Source organism: Saccopteryx leptura, chromosome 10 (assembly GCF_036850995.1).
Source record: "Saccopteryx leptura isolate mSacLep1 chromosome 10, mSacLep1_pri_phased_curated, whole genome shotgun sequence".
NCBI classification, from domain to species: domain Eukaryota; kingdom Metazoa; phylum Chordata; class Mammalia; order Chiroptera; family Emballonuridae; genus Saccopteryx; species Saccopteryx leptura.
Window position 1 is genome coordinate 5,379,529 of NC_089512.1, and position 27,288 is coordinate 5,406,816.

The window sequence follows — 27,288 nt, forward strand, 5'->3', positions numbered from 1 at the left end:
TCTCGGCTCCGAGGGCCTGTGCGGACCCACCTCTCCGCCTTTGCCTGCATCCGCCTGACCAGGAAACGTGAACTGAGGCCTGGCCTGATGGACCCACACCGGAGGGTCAGTACATCCCCGCTCTGTGCCCCAGTTCTCCACCACGCATCGGACGAGGGGAGGAGACGATTCCTGAGAAACCGGCCGGGCTGTAGAATTCTCGGTGCCTAATGGGTACCACTTGCCTGACCCATTTCTCTAATATGTTAAAACGCATCTGCTGTTCAAAAATGAAGTAGGATCCAGCAACACTACAGGCACATATTCTGGTATATTCTTCCCCTTAAAGAGAAAGTTCCTGTGAGCCAGTTCCCTTCTAAGGAACGCAGTGTTAGAGAGGAGTGTAAAAGGCATCCCCATAGAGTTCCACGGTGGTGCGACCACCCAGCCTCTGCACACACAACGAAGCCCGTCTGCTGGACTGCCATGCGGCCTGGTGACTGTGCCTGGGGGCTCATGGGAAAGAACAAATGCCAACCAGGTCAGAGGGGCCACTGGCTGCAGGCTGCTGTCAGCAACCTGACTTGGGGTGCAGCAGCTTTAATGGCGGCGGGGCTCCCCCACTGCAGTCCGCCACCTGCTCCTGAGCTGAGCACTGAACTCCACCCTCCCAACCCTTCTCTCTCACCCCAGCCCCAAGAAGTTCGACCTACCTGGCATGATGACATCAGGAAATCCCAGTTTTCTTGTAATTGCCACTCCCCTATTAAATATCATGGGGTTTTCTCTCCTTATCTGTTCCATGTCTCCACGCAGAAGCTGGAGGGAAATGATGAGGCCTGCAGAAACAAAAGCATTTTCTTCCTCAGACCCACATTTTCACCCTGCATTGTAGTTCTTGAAAAGACAGAAGAATTACATTTTTTTCCAGAGGGAAATGTGCAAAGTTCAGCATTTTTCTTGAGAAAACACATTGAGGCAGAAAATATACGTTATTCTGAAGAAACATTCTAGAAAGCTAAAGGAATTCAAGTCAAGACAAACTCAATAACCCAGAGACCTAGTCTATTAAACACAGACTGAGGTCTGGGAGACTGAGCTGTCTTTCTGTTAATCAGCATTCGGTCCAGGACCTGGCTGGCCCTAGCGAATACTGAATGGGAGGGATGAGCTACATGAACTGTACGTACATTTAAGGACCCTGAGAAGTCTATAGGAACAAGGACAGCCTAGACACAAGTGTGACCAAAGCAGACCTTGCGTCAGGTGCCCCACCAGCCGAAGTGAATGAGAAAAGAGGTGCTGTGTTTTACACCAGGAGCACAGCCAAGTGTGGGAAGCAGGGTGCGACTTCAACCTGGCAATGGCTGGGACAGCGAGAGTAGAGCAGACACCATGTTCTCCCTGCAGGGGACGACTGCACTACAAGGAAAAGAAGGGGTGTTTCCGGGTAGCAAGGTGAGCCTTGTCTCAGACTCTGCGAGCTTCACACCCTCCGGATGATCCCAGGGGCTTTCTTCAGAATCTGGGAGGATCTGTAATGTCCCCTCGGGTGAGCTGGAGTCTGGCTCATCACTTGTACCCTCGGAGTTTTGAACAAAGTAAGAATCTCCTGGCAACTGCCCCCTTCCCTGCCCCCGAGGGGCCCCGCTGCAGTCACTGGCTAGAAGGCTGTGAGGTCAAGCCTAGATGGAGTTAGGAAGTGCCTCCAAGACTGTGAATGAGACGAGCTGTTAACAGGATGGTACATTCAGGTGCTGGTCTATGGGTCAGCAGGAAGCAACTTCGTGGCTGTAGAAATTTGGGAGTTGAACAGAAAATTAACATCTAGAACTGGGGGAAGATGTTATGCTAATTAGGACAAGGAGAAGAGTGATGGCTACCAGGAGACAGTCACAGGCCTGGCTGTGATAGGAACAGGAAGAGTGATAGCAGTATCTGTCTCTTTGCAGGGGCGAGGGCTGGGTGTGTCCTCTTTGCCCAAAGAAACACAGACTTCACAATGTGACAGACCCTGCGACACCTCTGTTCACTCTGGGTTTACGCTGGAACTCAAGTTACCTAACAGCACATAGAATCTGTCACGGAAAAAAAAAAAAAAAGAAAATGTATTTTGGTTGGGATTAATTAGAAAAGGTCTCAGATTATTACAGAAAGAAATGGCGAGTACTTGGAGAGGAGAAGAAATGTCTGCAGGGAACTGAACTTTACATGCGGCAACTGATCAGCACACATCGATTAGGTGCGAGATCGGCAACTGCAGATACAACACACAGTTGTATTTGTAGCCAGAGAAGTACGTCACCGTGGCTGGCGCTGGGGGCAGAGTACTTGGTGCTGGACTTGCGGGTGATGTTCTCGTGGATCTGGGACCACTCGCTCTCATTGTTGCACCTGCAACAGAAGCACAGGCGTGGTGACTCTCGAGGGTCTTAAACATCTGGCCTGGCATTCCAGTGTGTGACACCAAGTTTGAAGGGACACTTCAAGCTCACTTTTCAAAAGAAATAAGTGCATATTTTACTGAATTAGACAAGGCTCATTTTCTGTTGAGACACATGGAAGAGTCACACTTGGGAAAAGAATAGAAACTCTAAGCTGAATCTCTATAAATATTGTTTAATTGGCAAAATACTCTCTTCCCTGAAGTTGTACTCTGCCAACTGTCAAGTCTTTTCTTCTCTAGCTCTTTACATACACACACGCCCAAAACAAACAAACAAAAACTAGGCTCCAGAGGAAAGTTCCCAATAGAGAAGAAAAACAGCTCCTCTCAACAAACTACTGTTTACAAACTGACATGCCTTGTACTGGCTCTGTTCTGTCCTTCAGCCATCACCATACGGGCCCCAGAGGAAACCCCTAGGAAACACAGGGCAATAAGCATGTGTGCCTGTAGCTGTATTTCAGCCAAACAAAACAAAACAAAACAAAAAAGAGAGTAGTCCGTTTGGTTCACTGTGAAATCCTCTGTGGTCCAGGGGAAGGAGGTCTTAGTAGAAAAGCCAGATGCCTAAATATACAAGAATGAAGGAACAACACTGTATCTCTATTTATTTACCACATTTTAGAGTCTTCCCTTCTAAAGGGCAACTTCAAGGGCTATGACCACACAACCAGTTAGTATAGCTTAGGAACAGAGACTAGTAATTCCTCATTTTAATGCAGATACCTCAATGAACTAACTAGAATGAGCCCAGGGGTCATCTCTTGAAAATTCCACATGACACTGGCATTCCCCATAGCCCTGGCCCCACTCATGCCCATTGGATAAGGAGGTATGCACCTACTGACTCCAGAAAATAGGACCCATGGACAAAGGAAAATCCACAAGTTTTTCTGTGGTAGCTCAGAAGTATATAGTCCAGTACCACCATTTCTAAGAGGAAGCCTCAGTAAGTTATACCGTCTGCTATCCAGCAGTGTGAAGCACAACAGCTTTCTAAAAAAAGGGTTGTATTGCCTGACTGGTGGTGGCACAGCAGATAGAGTTGTCAATCTAGGATGCTGAGGTTCCAGGTTCAAAACCCCAAGATCTCTGGCTTGAGCTCATCTGCTTGTCAGCTTGAGTACTGGGTTGCTGGCTTGAGTGTGGGACCATCAAAATGATCCCATGGTCACTGGCTTGAGCCCAAAGGTTCCTGGCTTGCTGGCTTGAGCAAGGGTCACTGGCTCATCTTGAGCCCCCCAGTCAACATATAAGAAGCAATCAATGAACAACTAAAGTGACACAACTATGAGTTGATGCTTCTCTCTCCCTTTCTGTCTCTGTTTCTCTCATATATACATACATACATACATACATACATACATAAATAGGTTTGTATAGAAGCCACACAGAGTTAAAGAAGATTGGTCACTAGCTTGTGTTACTCCATCAGTGGTTCTTCCTACTCTTCAGTCGTTATAAATATGCCTGCAAAGAATTGTCAAAGATAAGGTTTTCACAGAGCTGTGAAGATAATGTTCTGCTTGCAGAATTCTTCCCAGACAAAGGAAGGGGGAGAATGTTCTTTAATATGATCACTTATGATTTAGCAACTCAGTTGGAAACGAAAAGTGAGAGGTGCTGGCAGCATCACATCCAGCCCATCCTGTCTGACAGAGAAGTGCCCAGCTGGTAGAGATCCAAAGATGTGTCTTTCTGTCAGTTTTCTGTCACGTTCTAGGTTTATAAGACCAGTGGATACTTTCTTCAACAGAACTGACTATACTTTGTCATAAATAACATAGCCCCTCCCCCCACTCTCATTTCAGAAGAAGAGTCTTGAAAATTAACTCCCTTTCTCCAAAAGACTCTGACTGGTTCCCTGGGAGTAGAGGGGAGCCTGTGCTTTGTTGGTCACATTAACAATGAAAGTGTGGATTATTTCACTCACATGTGCCTTTCCCCCAACACATACAATCCAGAGGCCAGACAAGGGACAAGTGTGTCCCTGCCACTGCACACCCCTTAAATACTGGTGGCCTGAACAGCTCTGCCTTCAGCCCATTTCCTTCTTAACCTACAAGCTTCCTGGGCAATCCCACCGACTCCCATAGTTTCAACCACCTCCAGAAGTTGCCAAGCCACAAAACGTCTCCAGCCCAGACTTATCCCTAAGTTCCTGACCTCCACAGCTACAAGAGAGCTTTTGTCATCTTCCCTCACCTGTCTACTCCCAGAGACTCCTCACTAAGTGGAACCCACTAGTTCACCAAACCAGAACCCTTCCAACTGTCCCCATGTTCTGTAGATTTTGCTATCTTAGAATCTGTCACACTGACCTCTCCCCTTCATGGCCTTTGTTCAGTCATTATCACCTGGACCAGTGTAACCATCTCCCACCTGGCCTTTCAAACATTTCCCTTTCTAGAATGCCAAGAGGAGCTCCTCAAATCATTTGAAACTAAGTGATATAGTGTCATCAGCATATTTTAACCAATCACTAGGACATGTTGTAAGGAAAAATTATAAATGTAAGCATTTATTAAATAATCAAATGAGTTGTGATTATAACCAGGCATGATTATACCATACCCAATCAAATTAATATTTAGAGTATGATTACCGATGTCGACAGTTTATTCTCAATCATAAGATGCACGAAAGACTGTGATCTAAATAGGTCTGGATGCCTCTGTGGCAGTCCACCTTCCCCACAAAGGCGATGCCCAGCACAGGCAAGGAAGTGATACTTCACCACCACACATCCAGGGATTTCACTCAAGGAATAAGATGAGAGGTGTCTGGTTTTCTCCACGGGATCTCCAAGCACTCCAGAGTACTGGGGCACGATAGAGAGTTCAGAGCACCCTTCTCACTCAATCATGTACTGGAGCACACTTTAACACGGGCCTCCTCCCCACTCCTCCTTCTCTTCCTGATCTCTGTGTTTCTGATGGGCATTCACACACTTTCTTATCATCTTTCCCCAAAGTGGGCAACCCAAAAAAAGTAGTCAGAGAATTTTAAACGATTAATTGTAAGACATTTAGGTTTGCATTTTTAGAAGAGTATCTACCGTAGGCAGGTCATGATTGGGGTACTTTCCCACACTTTATTTCACTTAATTCTCATCATCCATAAAGTAGGTGTTATCATGTTCATTTTACAGATGAGGGAGCGAGGTGGAGCTGGAGTCTGAATGTAGGTCTGCCTGGTCCCAAACGCAGGGAGGATGAGGAGAAGGGGCTGCAGAGTCCAGTGACCTGAAAAAATCTTGCCCCTGCACCAGTTTAAGGACACCTGTCTCCCTGACACCAATCACCTCGCCCAGTCTGTCTACCTTCACCTAACTCAACAGTCTCGATCGTGGTTAAATTTTAATTTAGTGCAAACACTCCATGCTAAAATTCTTTTTCTTAAGGTGTGACTGGTTTTATTTTGGCCTTTATTTGGTTGAAAGTTCTAACAAGCTAGAAAATAGGCAACATCCTCTAGATTTAGGAACACTACTGAGGCGGATCACTGGTTCACGCAGTCCTCACTTACAGTGCAAAAGAAGAGAGAAGCATCGAGAAGGATCAAGATAAACAGCACACATTTCTATAAAAATTTCTATAAAAACAGCCCAGCTCAATAATCTTTAAGACCATGCTGACACACAAGTCAACCAATCTGATTCTTTCTAATGGGCTCTCATGGGCCATGAGAAATTGTTTTTCTACTTAATAAAAAATTTAAACCATTTTTATTTTACAACTTAAGTGTTTATTTTAATACAGACAAATTAAAAAGACAAAGAGCGTATATATAATTATAGTGTTTTAGCAGGAATACTTATTTTTACTCCTTCCTTTTCCAGGTGGTAAAAGGGCTTCTGTGAGTGACACTTATGCCCCTTCCATCACTGTCCTGGGACTATCTCCTCTAGCCAGTGCATCTAGGAGGAGGACCCGGGCATGAACATCTTAAGTTCTGCCTCTTCCCCCTTTTGAGACCAACCTGTTTGTAGAGAGCACACCATCTCTGCAACACCAGGCTCCCCCTTGATGATGATTTTAAAAATAGTTCTAATTCAGAGTTTGTGTTCATCACAAATTATGGGGGATTGAATGGTAGCCCCTAAAAATATATCCATATCCTAGATCCCTAGAATCTGTGAATGTTACCTATCTTAGAAAAAGGGTCCTTACAAGTGTAATAGTGTAATTAAGAATCTTGAGATGAGGAGATGATGCTGAATTATCTGGGTGAGACTAAATTTAATGACAAATATCCTTAGAGAAATGCAAAGGGAGATTTAAGACAGACAGAAGAGCCTGGCCTGTGGAGGTCACAGGTTTGAAACTCTAGGCTTGCCCAGTCAAGGCACACACAAGCAAGCAATGAATAACTGAAGTAAAACAACCATGAGTTGATACTTCTCCCTTCCCGCCCCCTATAAAATCAGTAAATAAAATCTTAAAAAAAAAGACAGACAGGAGAGAAGATACAGACATAAGGAGAGAAAGCAATGTGACCAGAGGAGAGTGCAGCGAGGAAGGCGTGCAAAGGACCATGAAAGGACCATAAAGCTGGAAGATGCAAAGACGTTTTCTAAGAAAGGGTGTGGCACCTTCCCATACACACATGATATTAAACAACATCTATAAAGCCAGAGCAGCAACCTTGGCAAGAAACAACAAATCTTCTCTGTCTGAGGCTGATTCTGAACAATGAAAGAAATGAAGAGAATGTCAATAACTAATGATATATTTTGCCAATTCATTGATTTTTATCCTTGCAAAATCCTGGCCTAACCAAGGCTAAGACACTAACAGTAGCTATTAGTAAAACTTTTCATCTTCCAACTCAATCTAACAATCACGTCCCCTGAAACGTATTGCAAAACGCCGCTCCTCCCGAGGCCTCGCTGTGCTGTGCGAGGCGGACCTACAAGATTGCACCTAGAGGACTTCCATCCGGGTCCCGCAAACTCAGCGGGACCGACATGCAGTGGGGAGGCTGTTCGAAAGACTGGTAATATTTTCAAGTGGAAAAACTATCCTCCATTTCAATTCTATCAGGCCTTCAAAAAAATTTTAAACTATCTTCTCTATAAAAACCATGTTCTTTTGGCTTTTAGAGTTGATATATTAGACTCAGCCCAAAGGAAGAAGCTAAATAAGTAAAAAGCTTCACACGAATCTCACTTCTTGCAAAGTGACACGTTGGGACTGAAAGCTGTTGTTTTAAAAAGCAATTAGCTCAATTAGGCCTGACAGCATGCTTTCAAGAGGGACGCTGTGCAGGCCCCGCCCACAGTGACAATCTGTGCTGAAGCGAGGAACAGCTGAGACAGGCTCGGGGAAGCCGTCCTCGAGTGCTATCTATAAAACGCATGGACAGAATGAAGCAAGATGGTGACGGTAAGTTTGGATTTCTCTTTAGTCTTTTTCAAAATGAGGAGGGTATGTCAAGAGGGTCCCATCAGCCACCAAGAAAGAGATGCGGTGTACAGAGAAAGTTGGTGACTGATGCATAAAAGGAAGAGAAAACCCACCAAAGTTTCCTTTGTAAGTTACTATTCCAAAGGAAGAGCCTCAACCCATCAAATATATAAATCTGAAGAGAGCTAAGGCAAAAAAGGTAATAAAGAGATATGACTCTTATTTTGAAATCACTAAAATACGGTTCATTATATAAAGGCCCAAAAAGTACAATTGTGGATTAAGTTCACTTCATATCTGAATCAGACAGAATGGATTATACAGAAAAATATGAAGATATATTAACATGGTGATTGACAGATTAAACATGGAAAAATGTTTGGTTATCACCAAAATAAGATTTTAAAAAATATTCTCACAGAAATACACTTGTTTTAAAAACTTACTAAACTTATGTTTTTGGCATTACTACTCATGCCTTATAGAAGCAAAACCAGACAACATGCCTGGATTCTGTGTTTCTTATGTATTACCTATTTAATTTTTCCATTGATTTGAGAGTGGGAAGGAGAGGAACAGAGAGAGAGAAGCCTCAATTTGCTGTTTCACTTAGTGGCTCCATTTAGCTGCGTACTCATTGGCTTCTCATATGTGTCCTGACTCAGGAGGGGTGTCAAACCCACACCCTCTGGCATGCCAGGACAACACTTTATCCACTGAGCCACCTGGCCAGGGCCTCAGTGTTTCTTTATTAGTTTTTTCCCATATTGCTTAACAGAGGCAGGATGGGATGCATTGTTTCTGTAAGGCAGGTCCCTTGGCTCATGAACACTAAAAAGAATGCAACCTGGCTGGACGGGACCCATAGATCTGAGGGGGCAGAAGGGAAGGGCAAAAGCTCAGCTCCCCAGAAAAACTGGCTTTTCTTCAAAGACAGGGCAGCACGACTCGTGATCATTCTTTGAAGTAATCTGCCTCAGTTGTCACCTCAGTTACCATCGCTGTGGGCAAGCATTAGACACACAAGACTCTTTTATATCCAAACCCCATGAAAAATCCCGTTATCAACCTTCTGGTAAATATACAATAAGGCTGGTTAGCGCTGCCTAGAAGAGGAAATGTGCACCACCAGACTCTCACTTTAGGAAAAGAGGCTCCCAATTTGGCTGCTTCAGAATTACCTGGAAGTTTGTTAGAAATACAGCTGCCAGAGCCCTACCCCAAACCTTAGATCAAAATCTCTGCATTTTCAAAACGCTCTCTGTCCTACGTATCCTGATGACTCTGTGTTGCACAAAGCTTAAGAACCGCTGCTCTTGAGGACAGGGCTGGGATGCCTTATGTTATAAACCCTTGGTATTTCTGATGTCCATTACTCACGTGTAAACCTTAAGAACGAAGTCCTTTTCTTCCTTTAACTCTGTGAGCGACTGGAGGACATCCAGGATGCTGAGGACGGCACAGCCGTACGGCCGTCGGTAGTGCAGGTGAGCGGGGCCCTTCTTGGAGTCGTTCAGGAGCATCCGGCCTGGGGCACAGGAGAGCACCGGTCAGACTGAGGACTCCACGCCTCTCTCTAGCATCCCTGACTGTCATCCAAAACTGCCAGAGCTACAGGCACCGCGGAGATCCTCCAAATCAAAAGACTAATGTAGGACCACACAGCACCTCCAGGGGTGCAAGGGCCTTTATGAGAAGGAAGGCCACACAGGCCTCTGGCCAGGGCTCGGCCCCTGCATCACCTTCAATCATCCTTATGACCGACCTCGGCGCGAAAGGTCCATTTACTAATCACGAGACAATAAAACGGAGGTTTCATGAATTTCTTAGGAAAACCAATGCGATCACAAATTTATATTTAGGCACATTGAGAAAGTTTAGTATTTTGGCTGCTAAAGCCGCCGTCCCTGAACCAGCACAGAACAGGACTCTCAAAAAGAGGCTGAAACCTTGCCTTTCCTGCTTACCAGGGCTGTGTCCATTGGCAAAAGGACTTGCAAATGCAAAACGGGAACCTCCATAAATGCTTTATTAAGTAAAGCAAAACAAAAACAAAAGTACTGAAGAGTAGCTGATGGCAAAGGATTAAAACATCTTCTCTGACAAAATGTGTGAGACTTGCCAGAACCCAAACCTGTGAAGGCAGGAAGACATGGGTTGTCACAGCCCTCCAAATTACGTCCAAAATTTGAAGCAAGGCTAGGCAAACCACCACGAAAGAGTCGTTTTTTCATTACAAACGGCATAGAAGTGAGGTGCCCTCCATCTCCTGCGATAAGGACGGTCACTTTGTGGAAAACTGCACAGACATATACGTTTGGATACAAAACACAGCAAAGGCCATTCACCACCCGTGAAGCGGGCAACCATGCCACCTGCTAGAAGATCCCTGTGGCGGAGGGCTGACACAGAGGCAGGGCGTTCTGATAAAGAGAATGCCTAAAAGCGGACCACTCGAAATAAAGAGTTTGGGTCCAAAACAAATAGGTAACAAAAGATTTTAAGTGAAAAAAATGTATTCATAAATAAAGTGGACAACAGTACCTATTCGTATCACATGGGCAACAATATACAAATCTCTCTTCATATCTTTGCTGCTCAAATCCTAAAAAAAGAGAAAAGTAAGTTAATTAAGGCAATGAATACACAGAAAATAATTAAAATTTCATCTTGAACCTCATAAAGTTTGCTTTTATGGCTTTTAGCGTCTGTTATGAGTGGGTGGGGGAGGTTCAAGCACAAGGCAGTTTAATGTTTACATGATTCCTGCAGTAAAAGTCATATCTTATAAGTTCTTGAGAGTTTATTTTATTGATAATACTTTTCCAGCTCTTATTGAGAACACTTAACAAATATCTACAAGAGTTTTCCTATTAGATTCTTTACTAAGTTTACATTTATTCCATTGTCCACACTGGATTATTGACACTAGGTAATTTCCCTTGAAAAGATAAAAAAAAAATGGTCTTAGTGAAACCTCAATAATTTGATCTCCATTTCTAAATGCAGATATATGTCGTTTGTACTTGAGTCTATTGCTGAAAATAATTTTATCTAAAAAATTTAAGGGCTTCCTTATGTAAACAAGACTGATTGCAAATCAGAAACTTTTAAAACTAGAGTTATGAAAAGAATTCTATGCATTATTTATGTTGAGAACACGTTTTGAAATAAACTGTTTATTTAGAAGATGTATTTATCCTTTATCTAACACACTGTAGTTGAAGTAATGGTTTGGACTCTTCGCCAGGTCATCAGCTCACTCCTTTCTCCCAGCCGTCTGGTGAGTTAGTGATGACCGATGTGGTAACCTCTGTCCTTAATGAAGCAGGCCCCCACGACTTCCCTTTAGCTTCTCCGAAAAGGTCCCTTAGTTCCATCTCTTTCCAACCTTTCATCTTTTGACTGGTCCCAGATGCTGGTCTCTCTCCGATAAAGCAGGAAAGGGACAACCAAGTGGCAGCCACGATTCTGAATGAGCTTTGAGGTCCAGAGTCCCCGTGTTTGCTTTACTATTTATAAACCCTGCTGCAGGGTTAGGACTAGAGCAAGCAAGACACCTAAGGTTCCGCATTTAACGCCTTGTTCTCAGAATCCTCTGCTTTGCCTGCCTCCCCCTGGTCCCAGCTCTGCCTTGTCGAGCAGTTCTGAACATATGAAAGGAAAGCAAACATTAAAAAGTAGTTTGTAGCCTGACCAGGCGGTGGCGCAGTGGATAGAGCGTCGGACTGGGATGCAGAGGACCTAGGTTTGAGACCCCGAGGTCGCCAGCTTGAGTGCGGGCTCATCTGGTTTGAGCAAAAAGCCCACCATTTGAACCCAAAGTCGCTGGCTCCAGCAAGGGGTTACTCGGTCTGCTGAAGGCCTGCGGTCAAGGCACATATGAGAAAGCAGTCAATGAACAACTAAGGTGTGCAATGTGCAACGAAAAACTAATGATTGATGCTTCTCATCTCTCTCCATTCCTGTCTGTCTGTCCCTGTCTATCCCTCTCTCTGACTCACTCTCTGTAAAAAAATTAAAAAAAAATGTAAAAAAAGTAGTTTGTAATGATGAAATTGAAACTTTTAGATCCTCGATGGTTATAATATTTTGCGAAATTCTTGATGGAATAAAAAAATGTGCTTATAGTGGTACAGGTTACAAAATAGTTTAACATAAATTGGTATATCTGGAATCACAAAAACACATTTTTTCATGAAAGTTGTTTATTGATATTAAAATAGGTGTTTCTAGCTCCATTTTATTAATTCCTTTAATTTAGAAATGGAATTTAAAATTATACTCTTAAAATAGTACTATATTGGGTTATGGGTATACAACATAATCGAATGTCAAAATGATCTGGAGATGTTTTCTCTAAATCTATGTAGTCTAGTAGTTGATCAATGTCACCCCGTTAAAACTGTCTAAATAAAATTTTTTAAAAAGTACTATATTTTGAGCCCTGGCCGGTTGGCTCAGTGGTAGAGCGTCGGCCTGGTGTGCAAAAGTCCCGGGTTTGATTCCCGGCCAGGGCACACAGAAGCGTCCATCTGCTTCTCCACCCCTCCCCCTCTCCTTCCTTTCTGTCTCTTTCTTCCCCTCCCACAGCGAGGCTCCATTGGAGCAAAGATGGTCCGGGCGCTGGGGATGGCTCCTTGGCCTCTGCCCCAGGCGCTAGAGTGGCTCTGGTCGCAGCAGAGCAACGCCCCGGAGGGGCAGAGCATCGCCCCCTGGTGGGCAGAACGTCGCCCCCTGGTGGGCGTGCCGGGTGGATCCCGGTCGGGCGCATGCGGAAGTCTGTCTGACTGTCTCTCCCCGCTTCCAGCTTCAGAAAAATACAAAAAAAAAAAAAAAAAGTACTATATTTTGATACTAAGATGGCTACTAAATAACAAATAGAAATTGAAAAACAAATTACCATTTTTGTGTGCTTTTTGGAACTGAAACATGTCCATTATTGAAGGATATAGAAATGTTTGACACATTTCAAAATGAAATGGTTCTTTCTGCATAGCTCAGATTATGTTAACCTAAACTATCAAATGCCACTATAATTATCAATCCCAATATATCTAGTAAACTAATCAGATGGCTGTACACAAAAGCATGGAACTTCTCCCTTGGCTCTGTCTGACTGAATGAAAAGAAGCCTTAAATATAATTTATTTATAGTATTTTCTTTTCTTTCTTTTTTTTTTTTTTTTTTTTTTTTGTATTTTTCCGAAGCTGGAAACAGGGAGGCAGTCAGACAGACTCCCGCATGCACCCGACCGGGATCCACCTGGCATGCCCACCAGGGGGTGATGCTCTGCCCATCTGGGGTGTCGCTCTGCCGCAATCAGAGCCATTCTAGTGCCTGAGGCAGAGGCCACAGAGCCATCCTCAGCGCCCGGGCCAACTTTGCTCCAATGGAGCCTTGGCTGCGCGAGGGGAAGAAAGAGACAGAGAGGAAGGAGAGGGGGAGGGGTGGAGAAGCAGATGGGCGCTTCTCCTGTGTGCCCTGGCCGGGAATTGAACCCGGGACTTCTGCACGCCAGGCCGACGCTCTACCACTGAGCCAACCAGCCAGGGCCTATTTAGAGTATTTTCTAAGTGGCTGAGTAGGGGCTCTTTCTGACCATGTCGTACATGGTACCCAGAACTTCTGTAGTATTAATTTGAGGTCAACAAATATATTATAACAATTAGTGTATGAAAATATTTTGAATAAAATTTTTATTTGTGAGTCCCACCTAATCTCAATGTCAACTTTTAATGTAAAAGTTATCTTATTAAATGTAAATGCATGGTTAAACACGGTTACCACAGAGTTATTAAACTTACACTCTTCAAAACTGAATACTGCCTGACCAGGCAGTGGCGCAGTGGATAGAGTGTCAGACTGGAATGCGGAGGACCCAGGTCTGAGACCCCGAGGTCACCAGCTTGAGCACAAGCTAATCGAGTTTGAACAAGGTTCAGCAGCTTGAGCCGAAGGTCGCTGGCTCGAGCAAGGGGTCACTTGGTCTGCTGTAGCCCCCCGGTCAAGGCACATGAGAAATCAATCAATGAACAACTAAGGAACCGCAACGAAGAATTGATGTTTGTCATCTCTCTCCCTTCCTGTTTGTCTGTCCTTATCTGTCCCTTTCTCTTTGTCTCTGCCAGAAAGAAAGAAAGAAAGAAAGAAAGAAAGAAAGAAAGAAAGAAAGAAAGAAAGAAAGAAAGAAAGAAAGAAAGAAAGAAGAAAAAGGAAGGAAGGAAGGAAGGAAGGAAGGAAGGAAGGAAGGAAGGAAGGAAGGAAGGAAGGAAGGAAGGAAGGAAGGGAAGGGAAGGGAAGGGAAGGGAAGGGAAAGGAAAGGAAAGGAAAGGAAAGGAAAGGAAAGGAAAGGAAAGGAAAGGAAAGGAAGGAAGGAAGGAAGGAAGGAAGGAAGGAAGGAAGGAAGGAAGGGAGGAAGGAAAGAAAGAAAGAAAGAAAGAAAGAAAGAAAGAAAGAAAGAAAGAAAGAAAGAAAGAAAGAAAGAAAAGAAACTGAGTACCAAGTATGGCTATCCATGGTAAAATACAAGACCTATAAAGATGGGAAGAGGGATGACTCACCCACATTCATCTGATGAGCAAGGTGTGAATTTAGATTTATTCACTGGACCATACCCTCCAATCCCACATAATAATTAGAAGCTGGTTCCCAATTACACTGTGGATACAGAGCGCAGTGACTCAGGGCTCTGCATCTTAGACTCAGTGACTAATATTCCATTTGAAATATGTAAAATCAACTCCATTCACTGTGCCTGGTCTGCCCTTTGTCTGTAGAGATAATGGGATTTACAAATATAATACAAAGTCAAGTTATTCTTTCTTATGCTGCAGAAAAGGAGGTACTGTTTTGGGGTTTTTTTTTTTTTTTTTTTACAGAGACAGAGAGAGTCAGAAAGAGGATAGATAGGGACAGACAGACAAAAACGAAGAGAGATGAGAAGCATTAATCATTAGTTTTTCGTTGCGACACCTTAGTTGTTCATTGATTGCTTTCTTTCTCATATGTGCCTTGACCGTGGGGCTACAGCAGACCAAGTAACCCCTTGCTCAAGCCAGAGACCTTGGGTCCAAACTGGTAAGCTTTGCTCAAACAAGATGAGCCTGTGCTCAAGCTGGCGACCTCGGGGTCTCAAACCTGGGTCTTCTGCATCCTAGTCCGACGCTCTATCCACTGCACCACCGCCTGGTCAGGCAAGGAGGCACTGTTTTAATATGCAATGTTATTATACTAATAATCAAATTCATTCTTAACCCTTTGAGGAGTGTGTTTTTTGTTCACTCTTTGAGTAAGGACGTACATGAACATTTGTACTACTCAAAAGGTTAATTCCAAGAAATCATTACCTAAAATTCTATTTTGAAATGTAGGAAAGTATAAAAAATGTAGAAAATGTAATGCCAACTAAGGTAGAGAAAACAGTGCAAGTTCATTCTCTGAGTTGGTCACTCAAATATAACAAAAAATAAATAAACACATTTATTTATGTAACATATCATAATTGTGGTCTTAGTATTTGTCAGGCACTGTGTGTGAGGCACTGGATATCTTGTAATGAGTAAATATACAGACATGCCCCTGCATGCTCATACACACAGCCATTGCTTATCTTGAAAGTCAGCTAAGGCACTTGCTGGTTGACTCACTGGATAGAGCATCAGCCTTGTGTACAGATGTCCCGGGTTCGATTCCCGGTCAGTACACACATGAGAAACAATTATCTGCTTCTCTTCCTTTCCCTCTCCCCCTTCTCTCTCTTCCCCTCTAGTAGCCAGTAGCTCTACTGGTTCAAGCGTTGGTCCCAGGCACTGAGGATAGCTTGGTTGTTCCTAGCATTGGCCTCAGGCACTGTGGATAGCTCGGTTGATTCAAGTATTGGCCCCAGATGGGGGTTGCTGGTGGATCCAGGTCAGGGTGCATGTGGGAGCCTGTTTCACTATCTCCCCTCCTCTCACCTAACCAAAAAAATAAATAAATAAAAAGAAAAAGGAAAGTCAGCTAAATCCTCATTGCATTAGACATCCACATAAACACGAAACACCTCCATCCTAAATAAAATTCTTCCTGCATAGGAAGCTCTGAAATTTAACAAGGCCAGAAAAAAACAGGCTTTCCAGACAAGAGCTGTGCCATGTATAATGTGACTGTCTATAATATGGCTTGACATCTGCTGAGTGGCCCTGCAAAACTGTTCAGTTTGTGTGGTCTCTTTTTTCCTGATGCTAACGTAAGCTAACAGGTTGGCATCAAACACAGCGATGGCTGCATTTTCTTGCATTTACTCTGAAACTCTGGATGGAGTACACAGTCAACTGGGAAAACTTTAGCCTACGGGAGGAACTCATTTTTGGTAATGAGAAGACAGGTTCCACCAAAATTACTGTTTCATATGTAGTAGCTTAAGGTATAACCACAAAACTCCTGGCAAAGATAATCTTGTTCAAAAATCTTGTGCACTTTGTAAAAATTCCTCAAATCACTTTTTGGATCTCTTTAAAGAAATCCAGGCCTGTACTATAAAGGGAACCATAGAAGTGGCATTTTTAGCAGCCCTGTGCCTCCCCACTCTGGCAGCAAAGAGCACATCATGAGGGTCACGTGCACTTCTCATTTATAAAGTCAGAGCTTCAGCTTAGGTTTCTGGGCCCATATAGATAATTAAAATGCAGTGAAATGAAAGTTTTGATTTACTGTAATTACATTCAAATACCATCATAATTAAGCTCATTTCTTCAAGAAACAAGGACTGCGTTCATTGCATTCAAGGACAGCACATACACACGCACTGTCCCCACAATGCCAAAGAGCAGGGAGTCACAATTTCTTTTGCCGCTTTCACAAAAAAGGATCAGAACACCAGAATCAAGAAAAACCTACTGAAATGACAGAGACATTCTAGACAGATGATGTCCTGTCTCTTTCTAGTTCTGTTTCAGAATGGCGGCCCCAGGGCCCTACCTCACAGGGCAGGCTTCCTCATTTCCAAAGCCCTCCCCAATCCTCTACCTGAAGTCCATAAGTGCACTTTGGACTCTTTCCCTTGTTCTTCTCCCATTGAAGCAAGAGCGTTGACCTTCTCAAACTAAACCATCTCAGCGCCCTTGACGGTCATCGCGGGTCTGCATTGCCTGCTCTCTCTTCCTGCATTACCTCCTAAGCTCTGTACACTGAGCTCCAAGATGGACAAACATCATTTTAGCTTAGCCAGATTTACAAATCTCTGCGAACAACTGGAGCATTTTCAGTAACAGCTATCCCAGTGAAAGTGGTTTCTGACTCTGCAGTAACATTGTTTAAGGTTTTAAAAGATAAAACTGTAGTAAATGAACAAAAACGTCAGGTAAACAAAGCCAATTTTACCCCTCAGAGAAAGTCACATGTCAGACTACAAATCCCATCTGTGTTTAAGAGGTGCCCTGGAAACTGTGAGACACCTGACCGTCCCCCGTCAATTGTGCACCACACACAGGGCAGGGGCACCGAGCCCCCTGCACGGCCCTGCATCAACAGGTTTCAGTGTATCTCAGCATCTCTGGAGCACATCGGAGTCCCCCAGTCTAAGCTGGTTTAAAATTGTGACAGTCTTTTGTTTTCTTCTTCAGCACATCAGTGTGCTCTAATAAAGTGGAGCAGGTAGTTTTTTAACTGGGAAAAAGGAAAACCTTAGTAGATTAGAATCAACTTGAAAACTACACAAGGGAATGTGGCATTGTAAGGCTTAGCACTTTCAATAAGCAGATCATCAAGGCGTCCCTGAGCTGACGAGTTCACAGTCTCAGCGACCAGGAGAAACAGCAATGGTCACTCAGAAAAAACCTAAAGTACAGATTACAGGAGGAAGAGACCCTCTGTTTCGTATCTGAAAGAGGATTATTCAGTTTGTCTCTCTTCATATGCACACACTAGAATAAACAGCAACGCTGTAAATCTGATGGATGTCTTTTAAGAAACGAGACTTATACATGAGAGAAATTCCCAGTGGCCTTGAATAAGAATAAGAAGAAAGGCTTTTCTCAGATTATAAGTGTCTATTATATTAAATAGCTTATAAAATCCACATCAGTAAAAGGCACTTGATTATATGTCTTTAATAAAAATTTCAATTAAAAACTAATTTCAATTTTCTTTAAATATTTCATTAAAACCTGATAGAAACATAAATCAAGTCCTATTCTCCCCAGTGTGTGGGGAAACAAGAATAAAAGCTCGTTTCTAGGGTTACAATATCCACACAGAAGGCCCCTGGTTAGTCAACAGCAGAGAAGGGAAAGAGAATTGCACATACTGTAAAAAGGGCACACATTCGTTCTATCTTCTCTGGGTTCCTGGGCCCACCGTTCTTGTTCAGTCTTGCCAGGAACCGCTCACTGAAATGTAGGGGAGAGAGAGACAGAAATGTAAGAGACCACATGCTCCAGAACAAATAAAAAGGGCATTTATACAGAATAGCTCACAGTGACAGGCAAGGCCAAAGGACATGTCTAGTGTCAGGGCGCTATTGTTCTTGCCAGGCAACATGCAATGAACGAACTGCCGGATAGGCGGTGGTGTTCACTTCCTGCTTGTGGCTCTCACCTCCCTAACGGGGTGTGTTTCCTGAGGGCAACAATGAAGACTTGTCTCATATTAAGTCAACTACCCCCCAAACTCCCGGCATAATGCTAAGCCAATACATTCTCTGATGTGAACACTCAGATCATAACCATATTCATCATACTAGATCCAAAATGATCCTTATTACCCAATTTATATCTTCCATAGAACTCTCAAGAATTATTTTAGGGCTAAGAGAAAAATGTTACAGGAACTAACAAAATTTTGGATAAGAAGTCAAAGGGAAATAATGTATTACAACTAAAGTCACAACCTGAATTTAACACAGCCATTAAAAAATAATAAAAAGGGTGCAGCCTCTGTGGAAAACAGTATGGAGATTAAAAAAATTGAAAATCGAACTGCCTTTTGACCCAGCTATTCCACTTTTAGGAATATACCCTAAGAACACCATAGAACTATTCCAAAAGAAGAAATGCACCCCCATGTTTATGGCAGCATTGTTCACAACAGCGAAGATCTGGAAACAGCCCAAGTGTCTGTGAGAGGACGAGTGGATTAAAAAGCTTTGGTACATATATACTATGGAATACTACTCAGCCATAAGAAATGATGACATCAGCTCATTTACAATAACATGGATGGACCTTGATAGCATTATACGGAGTGAAATAAGTAAATCAGAAAAAAACTAAGAACTATATGAACCCATACATAGAAGGGACATAAAAATGAGACTCAGAGACATGGATAAAAATGTGATGGTAATGGGGGGGTGGGGAGAGGGCAAGGAAGGAGAGAGAGGGGGTAGGGGGAGGGGAGGGGCACAAAAAAAACATATAGAAGGTGACAAGACAATTTGACTTTGGATGAGGGGTATACAACATAATCAAATGTCAAAATAATCTGGAGATGTTTTCTCGGAACATATGTACCCTGATTTATCAACGTCACTGCATTAAAATTAATAAAAATAAGATAAAAATAATAATAAAAAGGAAAACAAACCCCTCGGAAACAGTGTCTGTAACATCCCCTGGCTCTCTCATCTCCTTGCTGTCCCCGTCCACGATCGCATTACAACCTCCTCATCTCAGGGCTCCCCAGGGCAAAGCCAATGTACGTGATTCTAAAAGTACTAACTTTTCCTGTGCCCAAAGTCATGTGTGTGCTCACTACACATATGTGGTTTCAGTAAAGGGCCAATAGTAAAAACTGTACTGGAATTGTGAGATATGTTGTAATAACAATTAAACGGGTCGCTCAGTTTGTTCACTTGTCCATTTAGCCAACAAACAGTCATTAAGTTCTGCATGCTAAACATGGGAACGCAAACGTAGATGAGATATACACAAGGTGCTTTCCTTCACAGAGCTTGGAGTCCTGGTAAGCAGTTCAAGACGCAAGAATGAAGCTCAGAAGAGATCTGGGCCAGACAGAAATATGAGATTCTTCAGCCAGGAGGTTAGATGGAAATGAGAAATGCCCATAGAATGAGAAGAATAACGGACACTGGTCAGAATCCTGACGAGCACTGGTATTTAAGAAGTAGGCAAAAGGAGAAAAACTAGACATATAAGGACAAATAGAAAAATAGGAAAAATAAGGAAGACAGTGCAATGCTCTATAAGTCAGGGAAGATATGTCTGGAAGAGGGAGGGGTCAATGAGGTACAAGGCTATTGAGAATCACATGAGACAAGGACAAAATGATGTCAACTAGATGTCAAGAGATTACTTGTGATTCTGGCAAGAACTGTTTTAGCAAAATAGTAGAGAAAGAGGCCAGAGGTCAGTGGGAGAAGAAGTGAGCTGAAATGATGTCCAGACCACTCTTTAAAGAACTGCTGGGACCTCATGGAAGGTAAAATTTTTAGTTAAATGGGCCCGCTGGGCTAAGGGAGGTCTTGTGTTAAAAGACAGGATAACCCACAGGAATATACTGCATATACTCAACTGACTGTCAATAAAGACATCACAATTCACTAAGGGAGCATAATAATTTCAACAAATGGTGCTGACAACAGATATAAAAAACTGAGCCTTGGCCCTGGCCGGTTGGCTCAGTGGTAGAGCGTTGGCCTGGCGTGCGTAGGTCCTGCGTTCAATTCCTGGCCAGGGCACACAGGAGAAGCGCCCATCTGCTTCTCTACCCCTCCCCCTCTCCTTCCTCTCTGTCTCTCTCTTCCCCTCCCGCAGCCAAGGCTCCATTGGAGCAAAGATGGCCCGGGCGCTGGGGATGGCACCTTGGCCTCTGCCCCAGGCACTAGACTGGCTCTGGTCGCAACAGAGTGATGCCCTGGAGGGGCAGAGCATCGCCCCCTGGTGGGCAGAGCGTAGCCCCTGGTGGGCGTGCCGGGTGGATCCCGGTTGGGCGCATGCAGGAGTCTGTCTGACTGTCTCTCCCGGTTTCTAGCTTCAGAAAAATACAAAAAAAAAAACCCCAAAAAAACAAACAAAAAAAACTGAGCCTTGATTCTTGCCTATAAAAAATTAACTTGAATGGACCATAGACCTAAACATAAAAGCTAAAAGTTTAAAACTGTAAGAACTTTCGTATATCTGGTTCACAAATCTATTTCCATATTTAGCACACAATAAAAAATTCAAGCAAATATAAATCACAACAAAACAATGAACTGGACTTTATCAATCAAAACCATCTTCTCTTTGAAAGACAGTATTAAAAAAAAGACAAATATAAGCTGAAAGGAAATATTACACTCATCTAAGAAAGGACTGAAATGAGATGAACATATAAAGATCTCTCAGAACTCGTAAGTTAAAAAGATAATAATAAAAGATCTAAAAAGACCCCTCAAAGGAACACACAGGGATGGCAAATAAGCTCCAGAAAACATCATTATGACTAACAATGTCATTAGTCATTAGAGAAGAGCAATTTAAAAGCACAGTGAGATACCACTGCACACCTACTAGAATGGCTAAAATCAAAGATTAAATACACCAAGGGTTGGTGAGAATGAGATCAACCAAAACTCTCATAAACTGTTAAGGGGAATACAAAATAGTATAGCCACTTTGGAAAATAACCTGACAGGCTTCTTTTATTGACTTTATTGGGGTGATACTAGTCAATGTAATTATACAGGGTTCAGGTACCAATTCTGTAACACATCTCTGCATACTGGATTGTTTGCTCACCACACTAAGTACAGTCTTCTTCCATCACCATTTACACCCCATACTCTCCTTCACTTCTCCCCTCCCAGCAATCAACACACTGTTGTCCATGTCCATGAGGTTTTTTTTTCCTTTTTTGCTCCACTCCACCTCCTCCCATGCCCTGCCCACCCCTCCCCCCATAGCTGTCAGCCTGTTCTCTCTCTATGAGTCTGTCTCTATTTCGCTTGTTACAGTTTCTTATAAACATATTTTAACTATATGACTCAACAGGTTTACTCCCAGGAATTTACTCAAGAGAAATGAACACACACATCCACACAAATACCTGCATGTGAATGTTTATAGCAGCTTTATTCATGAAGGCCAAAAACTGCAAAGAAGATGTCAATGTCTGAGTGAAAACTATGAACTCTTAAAAAAGAAAATGTAAGTATAAATCTTCATAATCTTGGATTATGTAATTGTTTCTTAGAACACTAAAAGGCACATGCAATCAAAGAAATAAAAGATAACCAGGACTTCATCAAAATTAAAAACTTTTCTGCTTCTAAGAACATCATCAAGAAAGAAAAAGAGAAAGACAATCTACAGAATGGAAGAATACATTTGCAAATAAAGAACCTAGACCATATAAAGAACTCTTATGACTCAACTATAAAGGACAGATACTTCTCCAAAGAAGATAAACAAATGGCCAGTAAGGACCTGAAAAGATGTCCAATATCATTAGCCATTAGAAAAATGCAAATCAAACCCACAATGAGGGTACTACTTCACTCCCACTAGAATGGCTTTAAAAGACAGATAATAATAAGTGTTGACAATGGGATGGGGAAACGAACCATCACAGACTGCTGGTGGAAATAAAAAATGGTGCAACCACTTTAGAAAAACAGTCTGGAGGGTCCTCAAAAGATTAAACGTGGTTTAATATATGATCCAGTAATTCTCCTCTGTATATATACAAGAGAAATGAGAATATATGGCCACACAAAAACTTTACATGAATGTTCATACCAGCATTATTAATAACAGCCAAAAGGTAAAAACAATCAACATATCCATCAAGAAATGAACGGATAAATAAAACATGGTTGGTATATCAATATAATAGAATATTATTCAGCCATAAAAATGACTTTTGGATACATACTACAATGTTAGATGAACCTCAAAAACCATTATGCTAAGTGACTGAAGCCAGTCACAAAAGATTACATTTTGTAAAATCCCATATCTATGAAATATTCAGAATAGGCAAATTTATAGAGACAGAAATTAGATTTAGTGGTTGACCAGGGTTGGAGGTTTGGAAAAAAAATGGGGTGAGTTCTAAAGGGTATATGAAATTTCTTCTAGGGGTGATAAAATTGTTGTAAAATTGACAGTGATAATGGTTACACAACACCTATAATATATAATATTAAGAGCCACTCATTGTACCTTCTGAATAAATGAATCCTATGTTATGTGAATTATATCTTATAAAAAGCATTTGCAAAACAAAAGAAAAACAAAAACACAGCTAACATTTTCAGGAATTAATCTTGCTCTCAGATAAAATCAAAATCCTATCGTTAAGATCTGCAAGGCCTATGTAGAACACTTGACACGTCTCACTCAAGCCTTTCACGCTTGCTCCTCTCCACACATATTGGCCTTCTAGATTCACATTTCTTGAACAAGCCAAGCTTATTGCCTTAGGACCTTTGTACGTGCTGTTAACTCTGCCTGGAACGCTGTTCTTTCAGCCCAAGTACTTTAGCTCACATGACAGTTTCCCAGAGAAGAGACGACTTTGAGGATGTCAGCAAAAGCAATACTTCTCACCCCTTATCCTCTCTTCCTTACAGCATTTGGCACAAACTCATTATTTTCTTTTTTTCTTTGTTTATTACCTTTCTCTTACACAACAGAATAAACTCCCTAAAGACAAAGGCTCTTATCCACTGCTCTATTTCTAGTACTTTCAAGAGCCGAGGTGCTCAATAAATGTTGAATGAATAAAAGTGGAAATTCCCTGAAGAACTGCATGTGGTGTGTGGTGAAGCTTGCTGATGAAAGTCACCAGTATTGATGGATGGCATCGCCATCACACTATGCAGAAACACTGATGAGCCAATAGGGAGCAAACAAGATGGTCGGTACAAATCAACCTTAAATTTGGTGGCCAACGGCCCTGGCTGGTTGGCTCCATGGTAGAGCATTGGCCCAGCTTGTGGAAGTCCCGGGTTCAATTCCCGGTCAGGGCACACAGGAGAGTGCCCATCTGCTTCTCCACCCCTCTCCTTCTCACTTCTCTCTCTTCCCCTCCTTCAGCCATGGTTCAATTGGAGCTAGTTGGTCCCAAGTGTTGAAGATGGCTCCATGGCATCATCCTCAGGCGCAAAGAAGAGCTCAGTTGCTGAGCAATAGAACAACACCCTAGATGGGCAGAGCATCGCCCCCTGGTGGGCTTGCCGGTTGGATCCCAGTCGGGCGCATGCAGGAGTCTGTCTCTGCCTTACCGCCTTTCACTGAATAATAGAAAAAAAAATGGTGGCCAAGGACTGAGAAGCATCAAGTATGTCGTGGCAGAGAGTTTCCCAGTGGCTCTTAACATACATGTTCTCCATTTCTTCTTGAGCAGCCAGATAGACTACACTTCTCAGCCTCCCTTACAGTTGGGGGACATTGAAATGTTGATGAAAGTGACATGCCCCTCTTTCAGGCTTAGCCCTGAACACGTCGTACATGTGTTCCTTGGTGCTCTTTCCCCTTTCAGACATCTGGAGTGAAAATGACCCCCAGAGCAACCTTGGGGTCACGTACTGGTGATGACAGAGTATCCATTAGTCTGAATCCGTGTTTGGAGCTGCTAGACACCCACAGAGGAGGATGCTACTTGGAGGGGCTACACCAAGCTCTGGTCCAAAATCAAAAGGGTAGATAAAGCAAATTCTGTGTGAACAGAGTTGCTGGCCCCATCGGAACCCCAAGAACTTGTCTTTCTTCTGCACAGTGAAAGGAGGTCACTACGGCGACCTCCACAGTGCTCCCTGACCTTCCTGTTTCCTAGAGTCCTCCATGCTTCCGGTTTCACCTGACCTTCTTCACGATTTTTCAAACATTCAAAATAACTTTTTTTTTTCATTTCAAAGGGCTTTAGGTATAAATATAATTATTTCCCATTTTGCTAGCTTCTACAAAATATATGATAAATAAACAATATTTTGTTTACATCCATCCGATGTTTCCTGATAACAGTTCATTAGAACACAGACAGGTTTCTGTCCTCTAGTACTTCTCAGAAGCTTAAAATATCGCTATATGTTACCAGGGGGAAGGGATTATAGTGGAGGGGAATGGGGGGAGGGGGAGGGGGAGGGAGAGGAGTCAAGAGGGACAAATATAAGGTGATGCCAAATGATTTGATTTTGGGTGTTGGGTATACAGCATAATCAACAGTTCAAATGGTATAGAAATGTTTACCTGAAACCCATGTACTCTTATGGATCAATATCACCCTGTTAAACTTAATTTTCTGAATAAATTTTTTTTAAAAGTACCAATGGGAGAGGTGATATTGTACCCCACATCACTTTTGTGTATGGCAATGGAGTTCGTATGAACCAGTCTGATAACTGCTGATTGAATTCACTAGATTCAACTAAAGCTACTGCAAGTACTCCCATTTCCCAAAGGTGTGAAAAAAAAAAAAACTATGGCCAAGAGAGTAAAATTTATTCATGAAATTTTATAAACATCCATACCTTTACATGAGGGCAACGGGTCAGTTTTTCTCTTAATCTGAATGAGAAAACATTGCCTCTTTCAAGAGAAAAAAAAGAGAGGATGTTAAATTCTTACTCTTGAATAAGCAATGTTGTAGGAGAACTGCTCTACATTTAGTTGTCTTTATGAAGAGCTATGCCTGAACAGTATGTGAAGTTATATTAATTTCATATTATCGAGCAAGTTCTTATAAATGAATTCCATAACTCAAATCTGTGACAAGTCTAACAGTGTCTTCATGTTCAAACCACTTGCTTTTATGAGAGTTCTAATTCATACACTCCACACACTTTGCCACTGATGCTAATGTCCGGTGATGTCCAGTGAGGTGCCAGCCTGTGCCAGGCCCTGAGGCAGAGACTGTCTCAGATCCTCAGGGAGGGTATTTCCTGAAGACTCTGTTCTGGAAATAAGTTCAGGGGAATTCTCTCAACTTTTTCAATTTAATCTCATTTTTCATTTGGTCCTCTGTGGAGACAGATGCCAACTACTCAGCATCTCTCTCATGATAACCTTCCAGGTGCTTAAAACAGGCAAGTAGCCCCAAGGCCATACTATAGGGTACAGCCCAACAGATTAGGAAATCTCTAATATTTCCTCAAAGATTCATTTTCCAATTAGATCTCTTGGCTTTATTTCTCAAGTTCTTCAAGTTTCCCCACTTCATTCTAAAGCCGGAAGAGCAGAAATGCATAAAGGGGTTTCATAAGGCATTTCAATGCTGTGTTTTCAAATTTATTTTTAGTATTAGCTCTCCCCTTCTTTTCAACAAAACCCTGCACCGTTCACCAGCATATGAAGAATTTAAAAGCAGAGATACTCTGGTTGAATCAGAGGTGAAGGGGGGAAGGCAGGGGTAGAAGTCCTTCCCACCTAGGCCTCTCTCCTAACCACCAACCCTGAGACTTCCGGGCCCCAAGAACACTTCTATAATTACTAATACAATTCAGAGGTTCTTTCTAGCCTTCCTCTTTCCTTTTCATTCTTTCAACAAGCATTTGTGAACTCCTACCATGTTCCAGGAACTTGGCTTGGTGCTGGGAAACAGAACTGAAATGGTCCCAATCCTCAAGGTTCTGATTCTCTTGGGGGAGAGATACAGAAAACCCAAAATTTGCAGCAAAATGTGAAAATGCTCTAACTGCATAGAAGGGGGTGGACAAGCTCTACGGGGAGGAGGGCACACTGCCTAAAGGGCTATTGGACAAATTCTTGCGACACTGTTAGGCTTTCAGCATCTGGTAAGGTGTCGTCAGAGATGAAGACAAGGGAGCGCCAGCAGGAGAGTGCACCAAGTGCAGACGGAAGCACCAGGCAGCTGTATGGTGGGAGAGGTAGAGCCTGAGTTCAGAGGGCACTGGAGGCCCTGCCAGTTGGCTCAGCGGTAGAGCACCGGCCCGGTGTGTGGAAGTCCTGGGTTTGATTCCAGCCAGGGCACACAGGAGAAGCGCCCATCTGCTTCTCCAACCCTCCCCCTCTCCTTCCTCTCTGTCTCTCTCTTCCCCTCCCGCAGCCAAGGCTCCATTGGAGCAAAGTTGGCCTGGGCACTGAGGACGGCTCCATGGCCTCCGCCTCAGGCACTAGAATGGCTCCAGATGCGGGGGAGCAATGCCCCAAATGGGCTGAGTATCACCCCTGGTGGGCATGCCGGGTAGATCCTGGTCAGGCACATGCGGGAGTCTGTCTGCCGCCCCCCTGCTTCTTTTCTCTTCGGAAAAATACGAAAAAATAAAATAAATAAATAAGAGAAAGAGGGCATTGGAAATCTGGGGAGTGGTCAAGGGGGCCACATAACACAGGATGGAGAGATCCACAGTGTGGACTTTATGTGAAAGTTCTCCACACTTGACTATCACAGGAGTACAAGGCAACTTATTAAAAACGCTGATTCCTGGACCCTATCCCAGATCCTCTGGATAAGAAGTTCTAGAGGAGAAATGTTGGAGAGAGTCCAAGAATCTGTGTTTTAAGAAAGGT

At 42.9% G+C, this 27,288-nt stretch overlaps 1 protein-coding gene across 7 annotated transcripts in view; it reads right to left on the minus strand.

The window, feature by feature from the left end:
• Positions 1 to 27,288, minus strand: part of DOCK3 (dedicator of cytokinesis 3) — a 261,860-nt gene that overhangs the window by 103,225 nt on the left and 131,347 nt on the right. For all 7 annotated transcript variants that reach the window (XM_066350463.1, XM_066350461.1, XM_066350460.1 and 4 more), the window contains exons 10-14: positions 18,123 to 18,204; positions 10,378 to 10,438; positions 9,214 to 9,361; positions 2,285 to 2,373; positions 693 to 818 (exon numbers count right to left, since the gene is read on the minus strand). In XM_066350463.1, the coding sequence (XP_066206560.1) occupies positions 693 to 818; positions 2,285 to 2,373; positions 9,214 to 9,361; positions 10,378 to 10,438; positions 18,123 to 18,204 (506 nt within the window). The remainder of the gene's footprint in view (positions 1 to 692; positions 819 to 2,284; positions 2,374 to 9,213; positions 9,362 to 10,377; positions 10,439 to 18,122; positions 18,205 to 27,288) is intronic.